The following is a 24743-nucleotide window of genomic DNA, read 5'->3' as shown; positions in this document are numbered from 1 at the left end:
TTAGGCGCCCATCTTTTGTGAGATAAGCCGAGAAAAGAAATTGGGACTTTTGCTAATGTGATTCTGTTTTCTTTATCAGAGTCTTAAGAGCTAGCCCTATTGATGAAAATGGGACTGCCAGAAGAGGAGCCGCCTTTCTTGATGTATATGGACGTGGCTTAACCGTCTCTCCTCTCCCAGTTCTGTTTTGGTCCGCGTGATCTAGAAGAACATTTTTGTTTTACTATTGCTGCCTATGCTGGTTTTCCTGAAGGAAGAAAGTGAGACAATGTATCGTATGTTGTATTTCCTTGTCCATCTGTCAACTCTTGCATTCTTTAGATGTGTGCTGGTTTTCAATTAAAGGAAACCAAACAGCGATAAACTAGAAAAATTTTTAAAACAGTGCAACTACCAAAATATATGAAACAAACAAGAAGAATAATTGGTTTTCTTCAGTAGTTTCAAAAATTAGTTCCACAGTTAACTGAAAAATTACAACCATTCTTCAAGTACTGCGAAATGAAAGTAAATTCATTTTATCTTTTGTATTACTCATTGAAGGTTACTCAACTCGAAATAGCAGCCCTTCAGGAAAACTTCCTAGTACCAGTAGCCTAGAGCACCAGTAGCCTAAGGATCGTATTTGTTCTCTCCAACATAGTTAAATCACTAAAATCTGTCAAAGATTTTCTTTGTGTACGGTATGGTATGTCTTTGAGACGTTTGAACAGTACATTAGGGGAGTTTTCAGCAAACCGATTACAGTGTTAACAGACAAAAAAAGTGTAGCACGTCTCTTTCAAGCCAACTGGCTACCGGGCAAACAGTGGAACGCTGTTGACTTGGTGCTTTCATGCAACTTTGTCTTAGGCCATACTCCTGGACATGCAAATACGGCCGCTGATTATTTGTCACAAGTGTATATAAATCTAGCATGAAAAATGAAATTGAAGCTCGAAGATCAAATACCAATACACAAAATACGAATGGAAGTGTTATCTAACACGCCAGATAATTTAATAACGTCACTTTACTTTAGTGAAAACATCGCGGCAGGGTCTACTCACTTTAAAATTCCGGAAAATATTGTTACAAATGCGGCAAAGAAATAGAAGCAGAAATTATACAAAGTTTTTTAGATAAAATTCAAATACGTGCAGTTTTGAAAAAAAAACAAGTCGGATAAATTAGATTCGAAAGCTTGGTGCCACAAAAAATTGATGAAGAACAACGCAATGATCCGGACATAGCAAAAGTGAAAATGTGAATGCACATTAAAATTAAACCGGAAACAACGTTTTCAACACGACTTGAAGAAATACCATTAACTTCTTAACTGACATACATTAGAGAACGGTATACCGTATTGAAAATTGTCCCTAAACACTTAAAAACAGAACTACTATTTCGTATTTACAACAGAAGAATGGAGGGGTATTTGGGAATACAAAAAAAAAGACTCTGAGCGATATCTCGATGGATATACTACTTCACAGGTTTTTTTTGACTTTCTCGTTGTTTACAACAAACTGCTAAACATGCGCTCAGGTAAAGTCTATACAAGACAAACTTGTTTACACCAACCTTAAACCCAGTTAGACCTCATAGCGGTGGTTTTTCGTTTATTTTAACGGTAATGGACGTTTTCACAAAATACCACTTACTCTGATATCAGCAAAAACAGCAGATAAATTTCTTGTGCAATGATTTATGCGACATTCGTATTTACTGCTTCTGATAGTCACTGATCAAGGTTCATAATTTACTTCTAAGTTACTTGAATAACTCGTTGAGATTTTGGAAATAAGCCTTGAGCTCGCTAATATGATTCACGCGAAAACAGTTGGTGTCATTGGGAGCTCTCATGGACCATTGAAACGTTATTTAAGAATATATGGAAGTCAATTACAAAACGATTGGCATAACCGCAGATTTAGCAGTATTCCAGCATAATCCCAGTTATCATTCAACCATTGGTTGCCTACCAATACCTCTATTTCATCGTCACCTACCAGTAATTCCAATTGATATTTGATTTAAATGAAAATTGTGCCATAACAATAGCCAATACGACTAAATATCAGATATACAGGGCAGAATGACAACTTTTTGGTTAACTGGTTAACTTTTTGGTAGAAGCATAACTCGTGAAATCTTTATATAAATATATATATATATATATATATATATATATATATATATACATTATATAGGGAATACTATGACAGAACAGCAGCTGCGGCACCGTTGAAGCTTACGGAATACTGTGTTTTTTTAGTCGAAATTTATCATATAGCACGATAAAATGGCAATGCTAGACAATCCATCGGATTTAAATTGGGTCAACAAAGTCGAACCAAAGGTATGGAATTCGGGCTAATGATCAGCCGACCGAAACTGCTCTAGACTATGGAACGGCTAAATCCAGCCCTTCTAACATCCAAAGACACTCAAATTGTTACTCATCAAACTCATTTTTTAAAACTCCGGAATTAATTGGAAATGATCAGACATTTAACATCAAGCTCAGATTTTTCAAGTCCACAATCAATACGAGATCAATTGATCAGCCAGCTGAACCAAGATCGCCTTAATGAAATTTATCAAAAATGATTTCGAAAAAACCTGAGAGATTAGCACAATCGAGTAGTAGTGGCTCATTTTAACTTTCAACTGCTCAAAAAAATGGTGAAAAATTCAAGCTCAAGCTAAACACCATCACCGCAAGTGTCAACTACGGTTTGGCAGTACGGTCGAATACGCAAGCAAGCGGAGCATTTCCAGTCATCTAATTAGTTCACCAATTCTAATTGTTTTCCATAGTAGGTTTTCTCATTTCATAATCATTCTTTATTTCAAATTACTTTACGTATGAATCGCAATACATTTCAAACAGAAGCCTTAGGTTCATTTAGAATATACTAATTTCAGAACAGGAGCAATTCTATTACATGAAATCTAGCATCATGAACGACATGAAGTCAAACATCAAAAATTAAAACCTGAGCATTTCTTCAAATATATTACCAGTTTTGTTGCTACCATTTGCGATTAAATGATAGCGCAATAAATCTGACAATTCAAGAGATTCCTGCAGTAGATGTAGGATATTGATATTTAATTGATGTTTGAAAAAGTGGATGCCGATTGCATGCATTGTTTTGTACGCAAATCAAACACAAGAAGCCCTTTGGTTAATGTGGTTTCAAATGCTTTATTAAATCAATGCTGTATGAGTTAATAAATATTGTAGACATTAAAAATAAAGAAGCGCAGAGTAATTTCTACTCTTTGATTTCTCTTTAGATTGAATGAAATCTTATTGGTGGAAAAATGTATAAATTGGTACTTAATGATTTGGTTGTAGATAACTTACCATTCGAAGGAATGGACTTCCGAAAACGTGAAGTATGTTTTAATTACAACAATGTTTTATATTATATAAATAATATCACGTATATAAGTACGTGGCATTGTTTTGTCGGTTAAATTACAACTGTAAGTTTTACATTAGGATGCTTTGCTGCACTTTGTTAGCTTAAGATCAGACTTGCACTCGGAAAAACGTCAAATCTACACGAAAGTAGGTCACTTATTTTGAAGTGAGTCAAAAGTAATCGAAATTTTTCTGAGAAATACAGAGCCGCAGCCTCATGGAACAACCTACCATTCAACTCCAAACGACTGTACTAAACTAGCAATTACAGTTCGTTAGCCAGATACTCTTTTCCGAAATATCGCAGCCAAAAAAAGAGAAATTAAAAGCAGCAGGAGTTAATCAAATTTTTTTAATGAAGATAAGACTTTTTATCGGATACCTACAATCGTTTTGACTGTTCCACTACAGCTATGACTCTAAATTGGGATACTTTAGCCAATTGGATACTCAAGTTGAGGCTTTGACCCAAAAAGGCCAAATCTAAACGAAAAGCGTCCGCTTTTTTTGAAGGAATTTAACAGAAGTGATTGAATTCTTTTTCAAAGAATGAAAAGGCTCAGACTCAGGACACAGCACATCAATCTGCTAAAAATGAGCTAAGAAATTACCACTCTCATTATGTTCGTGATATATAAGTATTCAAACCATTCGAGGTAACAAAACGAAACGAAGAAAAACGCGCTAAAAGGGTATCAATAAATGTTTTTAAGTCAGACTTCTTATCGAATACCTATCTATGTGTTGACTGTTGAACTAAAACTATGAGCCTTGAATAGGATGCTTTAAGTTTTCCGATACCCGGGATAGGGCTCTGACTGAAAACATGTCAATCGTACACTAAAATCGTTCGCTTTTTGAAGAAAGCTATTAAAATTGGTTCAAAACTTTCTTAAAAACCCAGGCTAAGGCAACCGCAACTGATGCTGTAAAAGACTACGATAAATTTTCACCCACAGTTTATTAAGGATAATTAAGTTTTCGAACCCATCGGAGTAAGAAAATAGTTGATAAAAAAGGCGTTTAAAGCGATTCAAAAAAGACAGATCTTGAAGAAGACACTTATTATCGGATACCTATCATTGTTTTGACTGTTAGACTACATCAATGAGTATCAATTAGAATGCTTTAAGCGCTTGGATACTCAGGATTGCAACAACTGGACACCACTGAGCCACCTTGCACCGAAAAATCCGAAGAAATCAATAAAGTATCGGGTTATATTAAGAAGGTTGGCTGTAATCCAGTTAGCCAGTTAGCTTGACGTTTGTGCCAATGTCTAGATGGCACCGATGCAATATGCTTGAAATTTTGTTTGTTTTTAGGCCATAACTTTACTTTACAAGCAAGTTACTTGCTTGTCAAATTCCGACTGTCGAATTGTTTTGGTGCAGTTTACGTATTCGACCTCTGAGTTGTCGCGTCATGAAAAACAACATTGCAATTTAAGCGAATTAAAATCAGTTTGATGTTTTTTTTGCCGTTTAAATGGCTACTGTGCATATAGTTGATCATGATTCGAGGCAGAATTGCTAGTCATTAGGTTGATAATTGGGCGTAATATTTCGGGAGCCTAGCCATCTATGAATGTTATCAAATGTTATCAGGCATTTCGCTGTACACGCTTCGTTTTCTCTTATCTATGATAATTCAATTTAATCTGTATTTAGTTAGATTACAATTTGCACTTTCCGCAATGGATACAGAAAGCAAAATACATCATTATTTTAACAGCGCTAAATCAAGTTGTTCCTTACCTTTACTATGTCATTATCACACACAACACATTTGAACTTATTGTTTCATACAGTTCTTTTTATGTAGATCAGTGCCACCCAGGTTGAGGTCACAAACCAGAATTTCCTGGTTGAGGTCACCCAGGTTGAGGTCACAAACCAGAATTTCCTGGTTGGGGTCACCCAGGTTGAGGTCACAAACCAGAATTTCCTGGTTGAGGTCACCCAGGTTGAGGTTTAAAAAACCAAAATTTCCTCTGATCAGATCATCCGAGACAAAAATGACCAATGACCAGACCGGGAGACATCTGATCAGACCTAGTCTTGAAGTGTACAGTTCACTGAATTGCACACATGGTCTCTAAAAGTAGCAGCTCTCCCCAACCACCACAATGGACCCTTTGTCTACTCCCTCACTTCCTCTCAAGCTAGTTGACCTAAGGCCAAATTAGCGACTACTGGAGCCAACTGCTCGCTAGTTGTTTGAGAGCGCTTCGCCGGACGTTAGCTAGCTATATTGTTTAAAAGCCGCACAGCGATAGCTGGGGCTATTATTGGCCTTCTCTTGGTTTTTTACAATTCAAAGAATTTGAATTGTATTGGGGCGCTGTCTTTGTTTTAAGATCTGTTCACACATTTTCATGATTTCTGAAGTCAAATTGGAGTAGTGATTTTGGTCACGCCGAAACAGGAAATGGAGCGAAAATGCGAGTGGTTTTGCGGTGTGAAATGTTTTCGCTCTAATTTTGAAGTTGAATGAGAAAATGGTGTTTGAACAAAATTTCGCTTTTTCGCTAGTGATTTTTTGTTCACATGCGGCAATTTCACTCTGATTTTTACTGTTTTTTCAATTTTTCTGATCGGATTTTTTTCTTAATAGTTTTCCCAATCCATTCAGAATCCGTTCTAGGTCTAGTTTTCTGTTAAGTCGATGAAAATTCTTTGAATTGTACGTCAGGACTTGTCCTGCTATGTTTTTTTAAGATCTGTTCACATTTTCATGATTTTTGAAGTCAAATTGGAGTAGTGATTTTGGTCACGCCGAAACAGGAAATGGAGCGAAAAAGTGAGTGTTTTTGCGGCGTGAATTTTTTTCGCTCTAATTTTAAAGTAGAGTGAGAAAACGGTGTTTGAACAAAAATTCGGTTTCTCGGTAGTGGTTTTTTGTTCACATGCGGCAATTTCACTCGGATTTTTACTGTTTTTTCAATTTTTCGGATCGGATTTTTTCTAAATGGTTTTCCTAACCCATTCAAAGCCATTCTAGGCCTAGTTTTTTGTTTGAATTAAGTTTCATTTCTCGCTAGTGGTTTTTTTGACATTGATTTTCTGTTTTTTTTCTGATTTTTTTTCTAGTTTTTATTAAAAATGGTTTTCTCAATTCACTCATAGTCCATTCTAGAATTAGTTTTTCTGTTAAGTCAATGAAAATTCTTTGAATTGTACGTCAGGACCTGTCCTGCTATGTTTTTTATTTCGTCGTCATGATTTTTGTTACGACCATATGACGTCACAGCCACTTTTTGTTCATTCGTTCATGCAATTTCAACTGAATTACATGTGTGACGTCATGTCATTTTTCGCTCTTAGTGGAGCGTGTTTTTTTGTTCGTGATTAAATTTTTGGTCACACTTGACTTACCTCACTCTCAAAAATGATTTCCTCAATTTGAAATTGACTTTTATTTACTTTAACTCAAAGAGATAAGGTCAAATGGGTGTGTGTCACTCTAAATGAAGGTTATTTGTGATCAGCTAGAAGAGGCAGCAATAACTTATACAGATTTTTAATCAAAATATAACAGATCAGCCTTCAATGAAAAGACGAATTTTTTTGGTCTGTCTTTTTTACTGTTTTTTTAGACTGCCGATCTACGAATCTATTGCGGTTATTTTCTGGCAATCTGCCAGCTATGTTTTAAAATATCTCAAAACACAAAGGTTGGGGCCAATATTTTTTCTCAATGAATGATGTTTTAAAAACGTCTTTGAATATGGAGTCATCTTATTTGTCTAAGAGAAAAGCGTACATGAAGTTATTTTTAACGCGGGGCAGCTAACCAAACCAGCAACTAATTCAAATAATTTAAGCTATCAAAATCCCATTTTTATCTTTTATTCCAAAGACTGAGTAAGAAAACTTTGAAAATGAACAATCCTAAAGCAATGCTGACACGTCGTTTCATTATGCCATAGATCAGTGGAATACATGTAATATATCAAAAACATTCAATTTTTAATCCATTTTAGCAATTTCCCGCCAACCGATGGGGTCACCAAATTTTTCCGAAAATTCTCTCCTCAAGGCTGTCACAGCTTAGCATAGTTTTCTTAAAATATGTTTTTTTTGTATCATGCAGAGAATATACCGCAGATAATACTTGAATGAAATCAATTTCCAATATTTTTGCGTAATCATAATTTCTGATATGTTTTCTGTATCTGAGAGACAGGAGTATGTTCAATTACGAAATGACATCAAAATAAATCGCACTTAAAAATGTTTTTATGCAAAAATCAATTTTTGTTGATATTTTTTTTCTTTCAATCCGAATAGAGTTATGGGAATCAACGGCGGCTATTTTCCGGCAATCTGCCGGGTATGTTCATTATTTTTGAGACTTAAGACTATTATTCCTCTAGTGATTGGCAAGCATAAAGCTTGGCGTTTATCAAAGATAATTGCTTGGTATTTATCAAAACATTTGCTTCTGGGCCTTTTTTCGTTTAGTTGCAATATATTTTTCAAAAAATGCAGAAGTGAAAAATGCAAAAAATGTTTTTGTTAAAATTTCGGTAAATTAAAATTTTTGCTGCGTTATCTCAACCCCCTTGATCATTTCTATCTTATATACCTACATGGGGGTGTTTTCCAGGTCACTGATCGAGAATTGGTTTTGTTTCGTTAATAACTGCTGCTGTTTTGAAACTTTGGTAAAAAATTTCACTTTTTTAGGAACATTGATAACTGGTCTACTTAATGGATAACAAAGATGCCGCAGATGATATTTTAATGAAAGCAATTTTTAATATTTTTGCGTAATTATAACTTTTGATGTCTCTCCTGTGCACGACTTGCTTTAAACTGTTGCAGAAAATGGAAAAAAAAACTTAATCAGTTTTCGTTTTTGGTTTGTTTTTTCACACCAAATAGCAATCAGTTTTTTTTATCCTGTCCATGGAAGTATAGTGACTGTTTTGCGTACTGTACAAAAGATTTTTTTATCTTATAAACCTATATATAAGTGTTTGCCAGGTCACTGATCGACAATTGGTTCTCACTTGTTTCGAGTTAACTGCTGCTGTTTTTGAAGCATTGATAAAAGACAGTCATTTTTTGAGAACAAGTGATAACTGATCTACTTAATGGATAAGAGATGCCGAAAGTTCCTCAGTTATCATACCATTATGTTTCTCAAGTTTTTATGGCTAAAATTTCTCAAATTACAAAAGAATTCTGCGATCAAAGTTTCCAGCAGCCCAGTTCTTGGTTGAAACAGCTATTTATATGAGCTGTTTTTGCTACCGGGGCTTTTCAATTCAGGAAATAGCTTTAATTGCTTATTAGAGTAAAATTACGAAAACCACTTTGAGGTTCTTATCGGCCAGAAAATACGGGCGTGAAATGAGAATGTTTTCTCATGTGCTAATTTTTTTACGGCCACAAGTTTGTATTATTGGTAAGCATGTGCATCAGCTTCACTTTCCAGTTGAATTCAACTTAACATTACATGTCATTGCACCAAAAAAATTGTGAAAAACCGCACGAACAAAAGGTAGCCTGCTTCGCAGTAGCAAAAACAGTATTTGAATATGTTTGGATCTCTGTGTTGCTTTGGTTTTGAGTGACTTTGTTTAGCAAGAAACATCTGCTCAAAAAAATTAGTCAAACCTATGGAAACATGTTGCTTTCAAATTTTTTTTACATCGTTATCAATTACTTCTCAAACACACAAATTTTAGGATCCACTATCCGCAATGAGAAGTAATGTAATACGTGGAATTGCGCCAGTTAAATTGCAATGCTTTGGTGTACAAAAATCACAGTGTCTGTAATCGGTTTTGACTATTTTTATAAGCTACGCAATAAAAATGTGTTTAGAAGGGAAATTTAATTTCATGGATAAGACTGACAACTTTGGAACTGATTTGCATGTTAAACAATTGTCAAAAATTCAAATATAAAGGTGCGTGGATCTTATTTTTGATTGTACTTTATTCATGTTAAGTCACGCGGGTGGCATAGGCATAGTCATTACTTGTGATTACAATAGTTGTTCCGATTTGATGGGCGGAAATTTATGCTAGCTTTACTTTTCGCTATCAATTTTGAAACCGCTACCCCCGAAATAAAATAAATTACCGAAAAAGGCATTTGTTGTAGGTTTTTTAATTTCGTTTTTAAATCGTTTTTTTAATCCCCTTTTCTGGAATTTTAGGACATTCTTTTAAAATAGCTTTTTAAAATTGAATGTTTTTGAAGTTCAGTTCACAGCCATAATTTGGATTTTATGACTAGATGACAATCGAAGCTTTGCGCGTCAGCTTTGTCTCTTTTTTACAGCTTGTCATAATGTTCCCTTTAATCTATTTTTTGCTGCTTTAAATTAAGCCCTTTTAATATTCATAGGTGGCACATTTTTTAACTGCCCTCGAACGAAGTTTGAAGAATTTATTGTAAACGTTTCTTTTTAATGCAAAGTTTGCGCTTGACCAGTTTTGCGCTCTTGTTATGGAACATTCGTTAATTTCTCGAGTGACTTGATCTCGCTAGTCTTTGTTTTTGAGTTATCTTAATTGCTATCACTCGCTATAAAATAAATGCGATTGTAAGAGGAAATCCTAAGATCCTGATGAACGAGTGGAAGGTTCTAATCCCTCATGGGTCGGATTTTTTGCAACTATAAAAATATATTGAGACTGCAGCCCCCGAATAAGTGGCCCAGCCCGATGTTCGAGTGCAATTTGTCCGACATTAGTCTGTTTATATCCGACGTTAGTCTGTCCGACGTTAATCTTTAAAACTTTGCAAAAGTGGTGGTTTCGAACTACAGATTTTGAGCGTAATGACTTTGTAGCCACTTTTTTTGCTTACTTGTGAGCTTGGCCTGTTTTTTAAAAAAATTGTCAATCAGTGCCTTTGATGTCTTCGACAACGCGTTTTGTCTTTCAGTTTTTTTTGCGCAATTGTTCTTTTTGTTCTGAATATTAAAATTGAAGATTCGTTATCAAAATAATGGATGTGACTATTTTGAAGCCACGTTTGACTTCGTCCGTGTTTCCTACCGTGTTTTTTCAGTCCATGGTAATAATTAAAGGTTGTATAAATAATGCTTAGTTTGAAGTGAGTTGAGCAGTTTCTAATTTTATGTTTCCGGCTGCTTTGAGTAAATTTGAATTTTTCCTATATTTTTGCTGTAATGTTTGTTATTTACTGCCATTCATTTGAAAGTGACGAATGATCATTTTCTGCTTGGGCTTTCAATTATGATTGGCTAAAACCGTTAGGCAATCACAATTTTTGTTGCATGGAACATGGGAATTTTCTCATAGTTTGAAATGTGAGGTGACGGATGTTTTTTTTATATGTGACTGGAATAATGCAAACAACTTCTGTGTTACTTTTGTTTTTTAGAATTATGCCTTACCTTCGTTGATTGAACAAGTACTCAGTTCAATCGTGGATTTGCAGTCGACTTTTTGGAAGTTCGGCCTTCTGGGCTGCTCCGGAATAGTTCTAGTTGGATATCTGGCGTGGCCGTTGTTGAACTACCCTGGGAAACGTAAACGCAGGAAAGGGATAATGGGTTTTAGAGGCCTTCATAATCCGGGTAATTGGTGCTTTCTAAACTCAGCTGTTCAAGCTATATCATCAACTAAAACGACTGTATCTTGGATCGAATCTCATGAGGAGCCAACTTCTCGATCTGTCGGAAGAAGCTTGAAAGAGTTGTTTGATCAATTAAGAAAACCGTCTTCTGACGCTTATTTTGAGCCCCTATCATGTGTTGATGTTTTAAATTCACTTGTTCTGAATCATGGATGGTCGCGTTCCTGTCACCAACAAGACGTCCATGAAGCTTTAATTTTGATATTTGATGCGGTTATTGAAGAATCGCGAAAAAATGCTGCGAATTTGAACATATTTGATTCTAGCTTAAATATGGACTGTAGCAATGAGGTGCCGAGATTTGCAATAAAACGTTGGAAGTCAAGACTTTCTAATTTTCCGTTTTCATCTTTGTCAGTTTCGATTATGAAATGTTTGAAGTGCAACGTCGTGAGAAAGCCCAACAAAGTTGAGGTTGCTCATTCTATATCAATGTACCCCGCATTTGCACAGACTTTGCCCAGTTCACATGTGTTAAACGTGGAAGATTTACTGAAGAGGCATTTTGACGGGGAGCTGCTGACTGACGTTAATTGCGAGATGTGCTCAGTTTCAGGTATATTTACTAGATCGATCTATTCGCTCTTTTTGTGCCAATTCCTTATTTGTTTTGAAATAATTTCAGCAAAAATGATTTTCAGTTGAGGTTGCTCATGAATTTCAGAACAAGGTTTTACGTGGACGCAGGTGATTAAAATAGGTTTGCGGATGAAATAGTTTTGTCAAATTTCTCTAAAGATTTCAGAAATTCATGATTTTTAATTTATTGGTTCCTAATTTTTAATTGATTGTATTGGGGCGCTGATTTCAATATCTGAGCAAAAATTTTGCTGTCAAATTGGAGTGATGGATTTTGTTCACTCAGAATCAGGACGTGAAGCGGAAAAGAGCGCAATTTTGTGTTGTGCATTTTTATTTGCTCTCAAACGAAGTTTGTAGCAATTATATTAGTCCTCTGGCCTGCATTTATGCGAAGTTTTTTTTCGCGTTTTTGATCGACTTTCTTCTAAATGCTTTTCCGAATCAATTTCTAGTCTTTTCCGGGTCTAGTTTTTAGTCAATGTAAATTCTTTGAATTGTAGTTCAGGACTTGTACTGGTTTTTTTTATTTCGTCAAGAATTTTGTTGCGACCATATGACGTCACGATCACTTTAATGATAATTCAAGGAGATAAGGTCAACTGAGTGTGTGCGTCACTCTAGTTGAAGGTTATTTGAGAGCAGTTGATAGGAGCAGCAACAAGTTATACATATTTCTCATTCAAAATATAACATCTCAGGAGTTAATAAAGAAGAAGATAAATTTCTATTTTGTCTGTTTTATATCTTTTTAAACTGCAGGTATACAAAGATTTTGTGGCTATTTGGTAGCAATCTGCCAGCTATATTTTAAAGTTTCTTTCGCCCTACTTGGATATGTGGATGTTTTCGACACAACTTTTCATCTAGTAATGTCCTGCAAAATGCTACAAGTTATTATGAAACGTGATTACCTTTTCCATCTGTCTTTGATTTTTTTTCGATTAGGATGATAATTTCTCAGAACTTTAATAAAGTCAGGTGTCGGTTACGATTTTTTTAATGCACTGGTTTTTCCAAATTCGGTAGAAACAATTTTAGTTGGAGTCATGTATGTATCTCGGGTGACAATACTATTTTTCTTTAGCTGGAGTTCTTGTTAACACCTCTCAACGAAGATCGTTCAGAATTCTCCGACCACCCAACTGTTTAATGTTGCACCTCAATCGCACTTACTGGTCGGCATTTGGAGAGCCACAGAAATTAGCAAACTATGTCAAATTCCCAATTTATCTCAACATTTTTCCCTACATGCACGATTACTTCAAAATACCATCTTTTTCGAGTAACTTGTGGTATAAGTTATGCTCAGTAATTGTGCATCTCGGAGATTCGAATGACTTTGGCCACTACATTGTCTACAAACGAGTAGAAATGAAGGGAAAGGAAAAATGGATTTGTATATCAGATGAAAATGTTGAATTTTGTTCCGCAGAAACTGTTTTGAATGCTTGCTTTTATATTTTGATATATGAGAGAATATTTAAAAGTGATAATAAAGGTGCTAAATGTTCCAAGTTGTAGTTCCAACTTAAACGAAATCTTGAATGATTTATTGGACTGTAAATTGTTTCCCTAATTTGTCTGATGTACTTTAATTAAAATTTTGCGCAATTAGGTGATTCATCTTTCTTAGATCGATTTTACTGAAAGATTGATATGTGTTGTAGCAATTTCAGTCTGGGGTTACAAAAATTGTTTGGTCGAGGAAATTCGTTCTTACCCAATATAGTCCAAATTTGGCTTAATTACTTTACTGCAATACTTAAGGGGGGGGGTTGTTTAATAAGCAGATTTTTATACATCTGTATCAGAAGTAACTTAGTTTGCTGTACTTTTTTATTACGTTTTTAGATCCTAGTCATGTTAGTTAGTCGTTTCTAAATTAGTTACGAGTCTTCCATTGTTTTCACACTGTTAAAATCGACTTCACTGACTGGTATTGTGTATTCACATCTCATCAATTATGCCTCTGACAACAGAACCCTCAGCTCCGACCGCGAGTGCAGTCGCCTCAACGACACTCTCATCCGGTGGTGCCACAGGGGGTAGTTTTGTGGACGAGGATGAATGGGAGCTACCTCCTCCGTCAATGAGAGCAAACGAGGATATCAGGACTCAAGAAGAGTTGACGAGGGACCTCTACAAAGTAGAAGAGGAAATCAGGACTCTGAGACAGGTAATAAACTGGCTGAGAGACGATAATAAAATGACCATTTCTGCTATTGTATAAGCGCTTTCTTACGTCATAGCTGGTCGTAGTTGATTTCCTTGAGGAACTATTCATTCTCACAATGAGTTGCTCAGTCAGTAGGAAAGACGTTGAATCTCAAAAGCGTTCGCGCATAATGTTCCGACCCGAGCTCATCTACATTTTGACTTAATTGTCAACCAAATGAAGAGATAACAAAACGAGAAGTTTGAGTTTAAAAAATTGTTACACACCCAAGCTACACACAAACTGAATTACATAATTCCATACCTCATTGGAGCGCCCACGAGATCAGCCGTTAATAGGACTACTAACAAAAAATTTCATCATAAACTCAATAAAAAAGTTTTGAGGAAACCAATACGACATGTCTTTGGTTAGACTGCGCCATAGAAAAGGACTAAAGGTGCAGAAAAACTCAAAAATTAAAGAATGTGCGAAAACACGATTTTTTGAACTTATTAAAATCATTAGCTATTATCTTAATATTAGGTTTTTTTTTATTTCAATTATTAATTATACCAATTCAGTTAAAATTATACTGAAAGATTGAAAATGTTCATGGGCCTCATTGGAAAATCATTGGGATCTGTTATTAACGCAAATGTGCTAAAAGAAGAGAAAAAAGAACACAAATATTGACCACTAACAAAATTTTAATGAAAAGGCATATTATCCAAAAACAAAACGTCAGTTCTGACGTAATATGAATAGATCAGTTGATGTTTGAATTACAAGAAAGTGCATGGGCCCTCTCAATGATGGGAATAAGTTACAAGTTGAGAAGGAGAACTAGAAAAATCAACAAATAATATCCTACACTTTAAGGCTATTAGCTACCAACAGACTGCATTTTGATCCTCAATTAGAAGCTAATGAGAACTCTCAGCATTTGGCGAAATGTTTACGACTACATAATGAACAAAAAACGGCAAAAGCTTCAACAAATTAACAAAAAAATAGCTGAAGCCATTTAAAATTAACTTTCCAGTGAGAACTTTTATTTCAAACTAATTGTTCTAACGGAATTGTGATTCTTTGTATTGTAACAATGTATCTTCAAAACAAATTTGAACGAAGATATTGAAACCACGAAATCTTTGAAACCACGAAAACCCGTAGTATCAAAGCCATTAGATTCAATGGCTTTCAACGGAAATCAATAAATACGCTAACTTATGCCTCGATGAGAAGACAATGATATGACTTATTCATGAATCATCAATAAGTCATCACAATAAGTCTTATGACTATGAAAATGACAAAAAAACATAGGCAAAAACCAAAAGTTCAGTAGAAAAACGCTAGAAGAAAGTGCCGAAGTCATAAAAATCGTAAGTTTTTCTCTGGAACGTTTATCTATGATCATTTGAATGTCCTCTCTAAGCCAATGGAAACTGTTAATTTTAGAATAATGTGATAAGTTTTCAAAAGAAACCACAATTATGAAAAAGTATCCAAACATTTTAAGGAAATGGTGAAAATTTGTCATAAAACCAATATTTTGAAGATAAAGCCGCTAACCAGATTAATTGTGGTTTCTGTAAAAGGAAAAGAGGTCCTTTCATTGGAGAGACTGATCTACTAGTTGACCGAAATAAGTTTAAGCTGGTTAATGTTCAAAGTTTTTCGAAAACCTTTTTTTAAATCTAACAGCCATTAGCTGTCCTTTTAAAGCAGTAGATAGGTTCATTAATAAACCCTTGGGAAGCCTGTTGCACTTCCAGTCAGCGAGTGTATGCAACAGGACTACAGAAAATTGTTAAAATCTTAGGCGAAATTTCATTAAAAATGCGAAAACTGAGTCGAAGCCATAAAAAACAGTAGCGATTACGTAAAAACGAATTATTTGTCCATTGGGCTTCATTTGACTCTAAGTCAGGTTTGTCATTAACGGAACACGGAACTGTGATATGAAACATGACACGTCTCTATATGATATGAAAAAAATATGAAAAGGTTTTCAGAAAACAGCATTTCAAATCCAATTCGAATTTTTTGGAGTAAAATTCCCTTGAGACCAAAACTAGCATTTTTTATCGCGTTTCCTCTATTAGGAACAGAAAAATTGTTTCTTTTGTAGCGTAAAATCTAATTTTGAATTAACATTTTTATTTTAAAAATCTGTTTTTTGAACGAAAATTTCGCTAAAAATGACTAAAATCATGTGTTCACACAAAAGTTTAAACCTTGATAATTCCTCAAAAGAAATCAAAATTCAAAGAGATCTTTTTTATTTCAAATTCTATGCTGAACGAGGTTTTCAATGATACTACTCACATTTCTCTACGATGATTATATCGATCGGCCAAAATTGACTGAACAAAAAAACGGTTTTGAGTATATATTCCTCCCTCCCAAAAGGAGTCGGGACAATATACGGTATTAACAAATGTTGCTTGGTCAAGTTTCGGTCTATTATGAGCTACATTATTAATTGCTCTTGAACGATGTTTGAAGTAAATATTCTAAACATATTTATCTATTCTCCGCTTTCACAAAGAAGATAACCTGTCCGTTCTTCTGCCTTTCCTCGAGTTTTTACGCTAGATTTACTAGGATCCAAATAGCACACAGCTCAACTTATCAAGACCCGGTGAATACATATGAAAGCAATATTTAACTCTCAATTGAAAGCAAATAAACAATACTTCAACAGGCTCTCCTACTTCCTTTTTAACGCCTAAATACCAAAATTTGTTTTTTGGCTGTCAGTTTAGAGAAGATTCATATTTTTTGCAATCATATTTTTCAAAATCGGATTATCTCCCCAAGTTCAAAACGTTAATGTTTTACGAGGTACCTGCTGCATACTTGAGAGACTGAGACAAATGTGTACTCAATTCTGCAAAGCTAGTTGCGAACCTTCGCGGCATAGGTTAGAAAATTATTTTTATCAATTCTACATCACTTTGGGTTGATGTTTATGTTCCAGTTATGGCTGATTTCATTTTTGAAGAGAATTTTGTTGTTACCAGTCCTTTAATCAGTGATAATGAATATAGATGTTACTGTGATTACTGGGCATTCTGATTTTTCAAAGATTTTTCAGTACTCAAATAATCAATTCCGTTTATGAGAAATCTTAGAACGCCATGGAAACAAAATGATAGTCTGAATCTGGTGATTTTTTTCAAGGAAACCGGACTTGAGCTCAAAAGTACTGCATTTGGTCAGTAATGGGAAAATTTGTTGGGAAGACGTATCCAGTACACGGCAACTTTCAAAGTATTGAACTTGCAGGCTTCGCATGTTTCGTTGGAAAATGCTTATTATTTTTCTTTTAAAAACTGAACATGTTGAATTGTTAAGTTAGCTTATCTACTCAGTATGTTTAATACGCTTTGAAATCCGGAGTTAGCATGTGATTGTGCATTCGAGATTAAACACCTTGTAGGCTCTGTAATTTTTATTATCTGGAAAAACAGATCATTTCGAAAGCTTTAACAATGAAGATGAGCAGAGGTGAAATTATGAGAAATTATTTTTTTCCTGGGCTTTAACAGTTATTCGTTGTAAAAATACGGCGTTAAGATCTAGTGAAGAGCAACGAAACGGTGAATATAAAGTTTTGAAAGGATTCAATATTCTGTATTTGTTTGGAAGTATGACTTTGAAATGTGAAGTTTGACATTTTCGACGATGGTATGCTGTAAAAGACATAGTCACGAAGGGACGGCTCAAATTGCTTGAGAAGAAGCTGGCACAGCGCATGGCTCCTCATCTATAAAGTGTTGCAAATAGTGGTGTAATAATGTTCTGAAGGGTAAATCACCGAATAAAATAACACATAGTTCAAGTTATATTATTTTCAGGTACTTGAGGCAAAGGAGCGTAAGGCGGGGGTGATCAGGAAGAAATTGGGAATCACTCCTTTTCAGCTGATGGGAAAGGATGTTGTGAACGGAATCAAAACCATCAAAGAGTCATCAGGTATTATTGCGACACACTCTAATGGTTGTGATGTATGAAGTTGTGGTTCTAGTAAAATATTCGCAATCGGAATTATTTTGAAGATCATTGTGGCGTGATAGCCGAGAGTTACGGTGTGTGGTTCACACGCCAATGATTGAGAGTTCAATCCCCTGCCTCCGTGAAGCTGTCTGTGTAAGGATGAGCTCTTACTTAACAATAGCTTCAGGTTGACCATAGCCTGACCAATGTTGGCTACAATGATGGTACCACGTGAAAGTTTCAGACGCAAAAAAGTGGCCATCGTCACCAAAAAAGAGCAATGCTGCTCATTGAAAGATCAGTCTGAAATGTGGGGAATAATAAGAAAAAGGGCAGCTGAGAACAGCCTAATGTAGGCCTAATGCTGTTCCGGTGCGATTACGCAGGAACCATATTTTTATCAATGGAACGCATTGATTAGTTGGGGCGGGGCAGATATAGAAATGATCTTTAATTGCGTCTTGATGAATGTTATGTTTGTGCCATCTAGTCTTGCGGGTTATTTGCGGCTTTTTGACTGGTTCAATTGCTGTGTTATCGCAGGTGCTGCAGTTCAGAAAGTGACGGGGTCTGACACGGTCCAGAAACTGAACCAGTCCTATGCAATGCAAGCAAGCAAGTCCGCAGTCTCAAACGCAGCATCATACACCAAAACTGGCTTTTCCACCCTAGGATCAGGAATGAAATCAAGCTTCGGCTCTTTCAAATCTTCCCTCGCTGGTCTTGGAGTACCAGGAACGAGTGGGGGAGGTGCTGCTAATGGTAATAATAGCACGGTTTTGGAACGGGACGATGCTGCAGCAGAAGCACTGTTTGCAGGATCGAAAGATGAAAATTCGACAAATAAAAGCGGAGTTGCTAATAGTCATGGTGACCAAATTTGACCTCATAAAACTACTTCCAAAGTATGAATATCTTACTGTGATTCCCTGATGAAGGTAGACTTTTTGATGGTTGCAAAATTTTGCAAAGTTTTTACAAATTAATTGCTTTATAGTCAGGGGAACAGTACTATATGATTGTATAGTATCAGATAGTTCAAATTACCTAAAATCAATGCATAGGGTGCTGGAGCGATTGTTCATTTTTGTGCACATTTCCGCATGAATTTGGTCAGCAGGTACCCATAATATATAAAATTGTGGATGTAGTTAGAATTTTCTGGCATTTGTCGTAATTTACACGTATGTATTTGGGAGGAGGTTTTGAATTGTTCATGTACTAATGTTGTGTGAATGATTTTATGCCGGTGTTTAATGAATGTAAAATAATTTCATCATGTTGGTGCTGCAGATATAATTGTGTCCTTATTTTTGTCCCATATCAGATTACGTCGTTTTTTCATGCTCTAATGATTGTATTATGATGCCCTGTTAAAGAATCATTACTAGCGTTTACAGGTACTGAAACGAACATGGAAATTTAGAACGAAAGTAGCCCACTTTTAAACGCCCTTATAATGTGCAAAGGCCTTAATTTACCCATGTGAACGTATTATTATTATTAAAAAGAAGAACAAGGGTAGTGAGCAAAAGTAATTGACGGTCTCGTTTTCATTTTATTTAAGATGCAAAACTTGGAAATCAGCATAACAAACGGCTTAATATATTCAAGAATTTGGTACCGATATATGCTAGTAATGATGACAAATGCTTGCATCTTGGGTTAGCTATGGGGTTTATTTTGATTGTACTAATTGTAAAAATTAATTGTACGATTTTTCAAACTTGGAATTTTATCTAAAATGTTTTCTGTTCAGTTTAATTTTCAAATCTTTTGCGCCAATATTTAGGTCTGTTTTTGTTGAGTTTAAGCAGTGCAGAGATATATTGGAATTTGGGTATTGGGAACTGTTTTTTAACGACAGGTGAAGAAATTTTCGGTTTTCTTGGAGAAAAATAGTGCGTGTTTTTGAAATGAGAGCTGCTCGTATAATCGAATAAGATGGCAGTTTAACTTTTATTATATATATGTAAAATATTACTTGTGCATTATCAGAATCGTTTCGAATAAAGAAAATTTTTCGAAGGTTGACTGAGATTAAACGGTTAATATGTTAAGCAAATGGCTGTTAATTAGAGAAAAACTTGGTTTGGTAGATTTAGAAGATTTTTGGATGTTAGAGAAACGCAAACTAAGACATAGCAATTAGACAGATGCGTGCTGCAGTCTCACATAGCTAAGATTTTAACCGAAAAGGAGAAAGTAAACCTTTTTATTTGACTCGAGCAATAACTCTAGCTGTCTGTACAGAATGTACCAACATTTCGTATATTTTTAATCATATTTAACAACTCAATATCAAAAGAATCGACTATCGTAGATTGAGAGTTTTGAGTTCAATAAATAGAAACTGTACGGAATCTTTTTGCGAGTATGTCTCTGCACTGCTATACAGACAGTATTTATCATGCGATAATTTGTTGATTGTCGATTGCACTGTTGAGAGAGATTGAGTGCATTATCATCAGTTGTAAATTGAGAAGATTGTCAAATATTGAGACTTACAGAATTGATGCATCTGTGATTTATTTCGTTAAATTAACAACGGGAGAGGAAAATTTAAGAATGAAGTTTTCACGGTCTATTTGATATCTGTCTTATTAAGCTTCTTTATTTGAGGTTGCAGATAATTGTGAACCAAGTTAAAACCCGGTTGAATGTTTGAAACGTTAATTTGGGCAGGGAAAATACTTGGAAAACATTCTGATTTGTTTATTAATAGCCGCACAGCAATAGCCGGGGCTATTATTGCGCGTCTCTTGGTTTTTTACAATTCAAAGAATTTGAATTGTATTGGTGCGCTGTCTTTTTTTTACGACTCGAAGAGGAGTATTGGAGAAGTACTTTTTTAAATCAATTTTATTGGAGTGAATTTTGAAGCGGGAAATGAAACGCGTGAAAAAATTTGGAGTGATTTTGGCGCTGAACAAAAGTAAAGAGTGGAGCGAAAAGAGAGTGGTTTTTGTTCATACCGCTGTTTTTGAGAGAGCGAGAAATTGATGTGAAAAAAAATTTTCTCCAAGCGAGCAAAATTGTTTTGTTCACGTGCGGCTTTTAAAAGCAGTTTTTTGCAACTTTTGATGACTATGAGGTTTGATTATGATATTGTATTAGTTTCAGATTTGTTTTAATAGGAATTGAATGTTTCAAGTAGTTAATTTGATTGTAAATGCTAATTTGGAGGTTTTTGATCAGTTTTGCTGATTTTTAGACGAAATTTAATGATTTTTTACCTATTTTTACCTGTTTTACTGCTTTAAGTGGGATTTGAAGCTTGTTACTTAAGGATTTTTCAGATACCAATTGATTAAAATTTTGTTGGTATAAATCATTTTTTCTTAGAAAAAATGACTGAAAAGTTTGAAATTTTAAAACATTTTTCTTTTATTTTGCAGTTTTTCTTATTTTTAATCTTAGACAAGTTTCTTACCCTATTATGACTTGCCCATTGTTTTGTGAGCTTTTCTTTGCTCTAATTGCAAAGGAACTTTATTCGGCTTCATGTTTCCGTGTACTATTAAAAAAATCATTTTCGTTCTCTAGTTTTTTTCGTTCGATTTGTTTTTGAATGCCGTTTCTATTCTTCCTTAATTTTTATGGCATTTGTGGTCGTTTAGGGTTCACAATTGTTGTTCTAGTCTTTTAGTCATAAGTATGGGCAATTTTTTTCTGCGAGTTGTTTCCGGAATTCTTCCGGCTATGGTTTTTTTAAGATCTGTTCACACATTTTCATGATTTTTGAAGGCAAATTGGAAGTGATTTTGGTCACGCCGAAACAGGAAGTGGAGCGAAAAGTGAGTGGTTTTGCAGCGTAATTTTTTTTGCTCTAATTTTAAAGTAGAGTGAGAAAACGGTGTTCGAACAAAAATTCGCTTTCTCGCTAGTGGGTTTTTGTTCACATGCGGCAATTTCACTTTGATTTTGACTGTTTTTGCGATTGTTTGGATCGGATTTTTTCTAAGTAGTTTTCCCAGTCCATTCGTGGTTCTTTCTAGGCCTAGTGTTTTTTGAACCAAATTTCCATTTCTCGCTAATGTTTATTTTGTTCACATGCGGCATTTTGACATTGGTTTTGTTTTTTTTTTAATTTTATCCGATTTTCTTAGAAATGGTTTTCCCAATTAACTAGTAGTCCGTTCTAGGTCTAGTGTTTTGTTTAGTCAACGAAAATTCTTTGAATTATACGTCATTCTTGTCCTGCTATGTTTTTTTATTTCGTCGTCAAGATTTTTGTTACGACCATATGACGTCACAACCATTTCAAATCTGCTTTTTGTTCATACGTTTATGCAATTTCAACAGAAGTGCGTGCGTGACGTCATTTTTTGGTCTTAGTGGAGCTAGTTTTTGTTCATTCGCTTGATTAATATTTTGGTCACACTTGACTTACCTCACTCTCAAAAATGCCTTCCTCACTTTGAAATTGACTTTTATTTTACTTTAATTCAAAGAGATAAGGTAAAATGGGTGTGTGTCACCCTAAATGAAGGTTATTTGATAGCAGCTAATAGTGGCAGCAAAAACTTAACAGATTTTTAATCAAAACATAACATATCAGCCTTCAATGAAAAGACGCATTTTTTTGGTCTGTTTTGTTTTTTTTATGTTTTTTTGTTGAGACTGCAGATCTACAAAGCTATTGCGGCAATCTGCCAGCTATGTTGAAAAAATGTTTTTCGTGTTGGATTTTTCCATCTTTGGCTCAAGATTCAACTTTCGCACAAAATTTTTGAGCTAAGATTGATGGGCTAAAGTATTTATTTGTTAGCTGCTCTCATATGAAGTATGTTGCAATTAGTTGGCCTTGCTGTTGTTTTTTGTGCACTTTTTGATTTATCTGTATCCTCCCATTTTTCTTAACCCCTTTTCGGATCAGAGAGCAGACTTCCTAACTATTGACCCCCAAAATCGTTTTGGAGTGACTCGTCGGACTTCAGTCGGTTATATTATTGTTACTTTTGCTTGTTCAATGTACAATTGTAGAAAAATTATTTGGATCACTGTTGTCTAAGCCAAACTGAAAAATTGACTACTGGAATTTAAAAGCAGAACAACTGTGATTAAAGGTCGACTGAATGCGTCATATGAAACACCTTAAAGTTTCAAGAGAACAAGAATCTATTGCTTTTGAAAATATTTAGTTACTTGAACAATTTTTACACCAATCTACAAAGTTTATTGAATTTCGGAAATAGAGCAGATTGTTGCTTTCTTTCTATTCTTTTGTTTCTATTTATTCACATTAAAGGTCAAAGTCTCGGAAACGTGCTGGCTATGTTTAAGATATCACGTTTTGCGAATAAGGTCATCAATTTCTTACTTGCCCTCAAACGAAGTTTCCGGCTATTTTTTTAACGGTCGAGCTTTTACTACAAAATTTTTCTCGTTTTACTCGATCATTTTCTTCTAGAACATTGTTCGATTTCACTCTTCGAGTGGCTTTTTAACGCATGACTTTGATTTTTCGGTAATTAATGCCAGCCGTCCGCCCCTCAACGGCTTTTTTAGGCGCTCTCCTTTTTTTAAATTTGCTTTACCCTTTGATCACGTGTTTCTTTTGCATAAGTCACGGTTTTCACGTCTGGCACATGACTTACCTCTCTCACTGTTTCAACTAAATGGATTTTAAGTTCTTTTACTCATTGAATTACGCACTAGTGAATACAGTCGAAGTCAAAAGTGCAAAATAAAAAAATTAGATAAACCGATACAGTCCTTTGTTTGTCATAATGCATTAGGTTATCAACATTTTTGAAAGCGGTTGATAGCTGGCACTAGTGTTTAGCTTCATAATCTTAGTTTAGAAGCTGAATTAAGTACAATTGTAGAATCTAATCGAATTTGCACGCCAAATTAGAACACCTTTTGACACTTTGAAAAATTCGGTCGATTCCTATCTCTTGTTTTGCTGTTTCAATCCCGTTGTGCGTCAAGCGTGTGAACGGCGGCTATTCTCCGGCAATTGGCCGGCCAGCGGATGAATTGCGCTTATTCAAAATATATGTCTGATGCTAATACAAAACCGATTGTGAGCGTTGACCGTGCATGACGAGTGTAGCGTAGTGGTAGTGTCCTGGACTCTCATTCGAGAGGTCGCGTGTTACGTTTGAATATTTAAAAGATATTCACTAAAATCGCGAAAAATCTGAATTTTCCCACATGGGAGAATTTTATGCTAGCCCTTCTTTTTTCAGACACTTTTCGACGTTTTTGAGAGCATTTCAGACTTAAGTTTATCTGCGTGTATAATTCCAGTACAGAGATATTCTAAGGAGAGATATTTTTCGTTTTTTTTTGGAAATTAGTGGTGGCATCAATTTTGGCCATAGTTTTAGCCAAGTTAGCCTAATTCTGATTCAGGTTGTAAAATTTGGTCAGAATTCAATCAATGCGGACAACTTTACGAAGGCATATCAGACATACAAGATCTAATATGCTTATCATTGTCTCTATCTAGAGATAAAATTTAGAATTATATTTCTTCAGAAGAAAAATTAAATGGAAAATTTTCAGCCATTTTTACGTTTTTTTTTTGTTTTAAGAAAATTATCAAGATATTTCCTATCAAACTAAGGAAAGTATTGTTTTAGAGATAGCTTGTTCTGGAGGCGCAATTGACTGAACAGTGACCAAAAAGTAATGATTTTAGCCAAACGCATTATAGGCATTATAGGTAGAAAAGGCCGATTTTTGTGTTTTTGACTGCTGCTTTAAATGTTCAATGCTTTGACTGCTGCTTTTATCAGTATTTATTGGTTCCTATTTTATATTGTGTGGATCACTTATTGAGATTATGATTGTTTTAATGAGTTTAAAAACAATTGGTTCGAATCAAGTTTGAGGAATTTTTTTTGATTCTGCAACTAAGTGTTTTGGGCGATTGGAGAGATTATCAGTGATGACGATCTGCTCTACAGTGGGGCACTTTTTGATGTATTTAGTGGTTTCATTT

General features: G+C 35.0%; 3 protein-coding genes across 3 annotated transcripts in view; all 3 read left to right on the top strand.

Moving 5' to 3' along the window:
* LOC142340586 (glutathione synthetase-like) overlaps positions 1-5227 on the top strand; it is a 494803-nt gene extending 489576 nt beyond the window's left edge. The window contains exon 10 of the mRNA XM_075391257.1: positions 4996-5227. The gene's annotated coding sequence lies outside the window, so the exon portion shown is untranslated. The remainder of the gene's footprint in view (positions 1-4995) is intronic.
* A 5591-nt stretch (positions 5228-10818) lies between these two features.
* LOC142340580 (ubiquitin carboxyl-terminal hydrolase 30-like) lies at positions 10819-13239 on the top strand. Its single transcript, XM_075391253.1, has 2 exons — positions 10819-11599; positions 12710-13239. Exons 1-2 carry the CDS (start codon positions 10957-10959, stop codon positions 13144-13146), a joined length of 1080 nt encoding a protein of 359 aa, XP_075247368.1. The 5' UTR covers positions 10819-10956; the 3' UTR covers positions 13147-13239.
* A 212-nt stretch (positions 13240-13451) lies between these two features.
* On the top strand, positions 13452-19236 carry LOC142340581 (tumor protein D54-like). The gene is made up of 3 exons (XM_075391254.1): positions 13452-13801; positions 17650-17767; positions 18332-19236. Exons 1-3 carry the CDS (start codon positions 13589-13591, stop codon positions 18670-18672), a joined length of 672 nt encoding a protein of 223 aa, XP_075247369.1. The 5' UTR covers positions 13452-13588; the 3' UTR covers positions 18673-19236.
* The last annotated feature ends 5507 nt before the right edge of the window (positions 19237-24743 follow it).

The sequence above is a fragment of the Convolutriloba macropyga genome, chromosome 6 (genome assembly GCF_964194025.1).
Source record: "Convolutriloba macropyga chromosome 6, txConMacr16.3, whole genome shotgun sequence".
NCBI lineage: Eukaryota > Metazoa > Xenacoelomorpha > Acoela > Convolutidae > Convolutriloba > Convolutriloba macropyga.
Note: the sequence above shows the minus strand (reverse complement) of the source record. Positions and strands in the feature narration are given on the sequence as shown.

Excerpts from the sequence above, each read along its gene's own strand:
- LOC142340580 (XM_075391253.1), top strand. The coding sequence starts at position 10,957 with ATGGGTTTTAGAGGCCTTCATAATCCGGGTAATTGGTGCTTTCTAAAC. Across the intron at positions 11,600-12,709 it reads CGAGATGTGCTCAGTTTCAG|CTGGAGTTCTTGTTAACACC; the intron begins GTATATTTACTA and ends ATTTTTCTTTAG.
- LOC142340581 (XM_075391254.1), top strand. The coding sequence starts at position 13,589 with ATGCCTCTGACAACAGAACCCTCAGCTCCGACCGCGAGTGCAGTCGCC. Across the intron at positions 13,802-17,649 it reads AAATCAGGACTCTGAGACAG|GTACTTGAGGCAAAGGAGCG; the intron begins GTAATAAACTGG and ends TATTATTTTCAG. Across the intron at positions 17,768-18,331 it reads AACCATCAAAGAGTCATCAG|GTGCTGCAGTTCAGAAAGTG; the intron begins GTATTATTGCGA and ends GTGTTATCGCAG.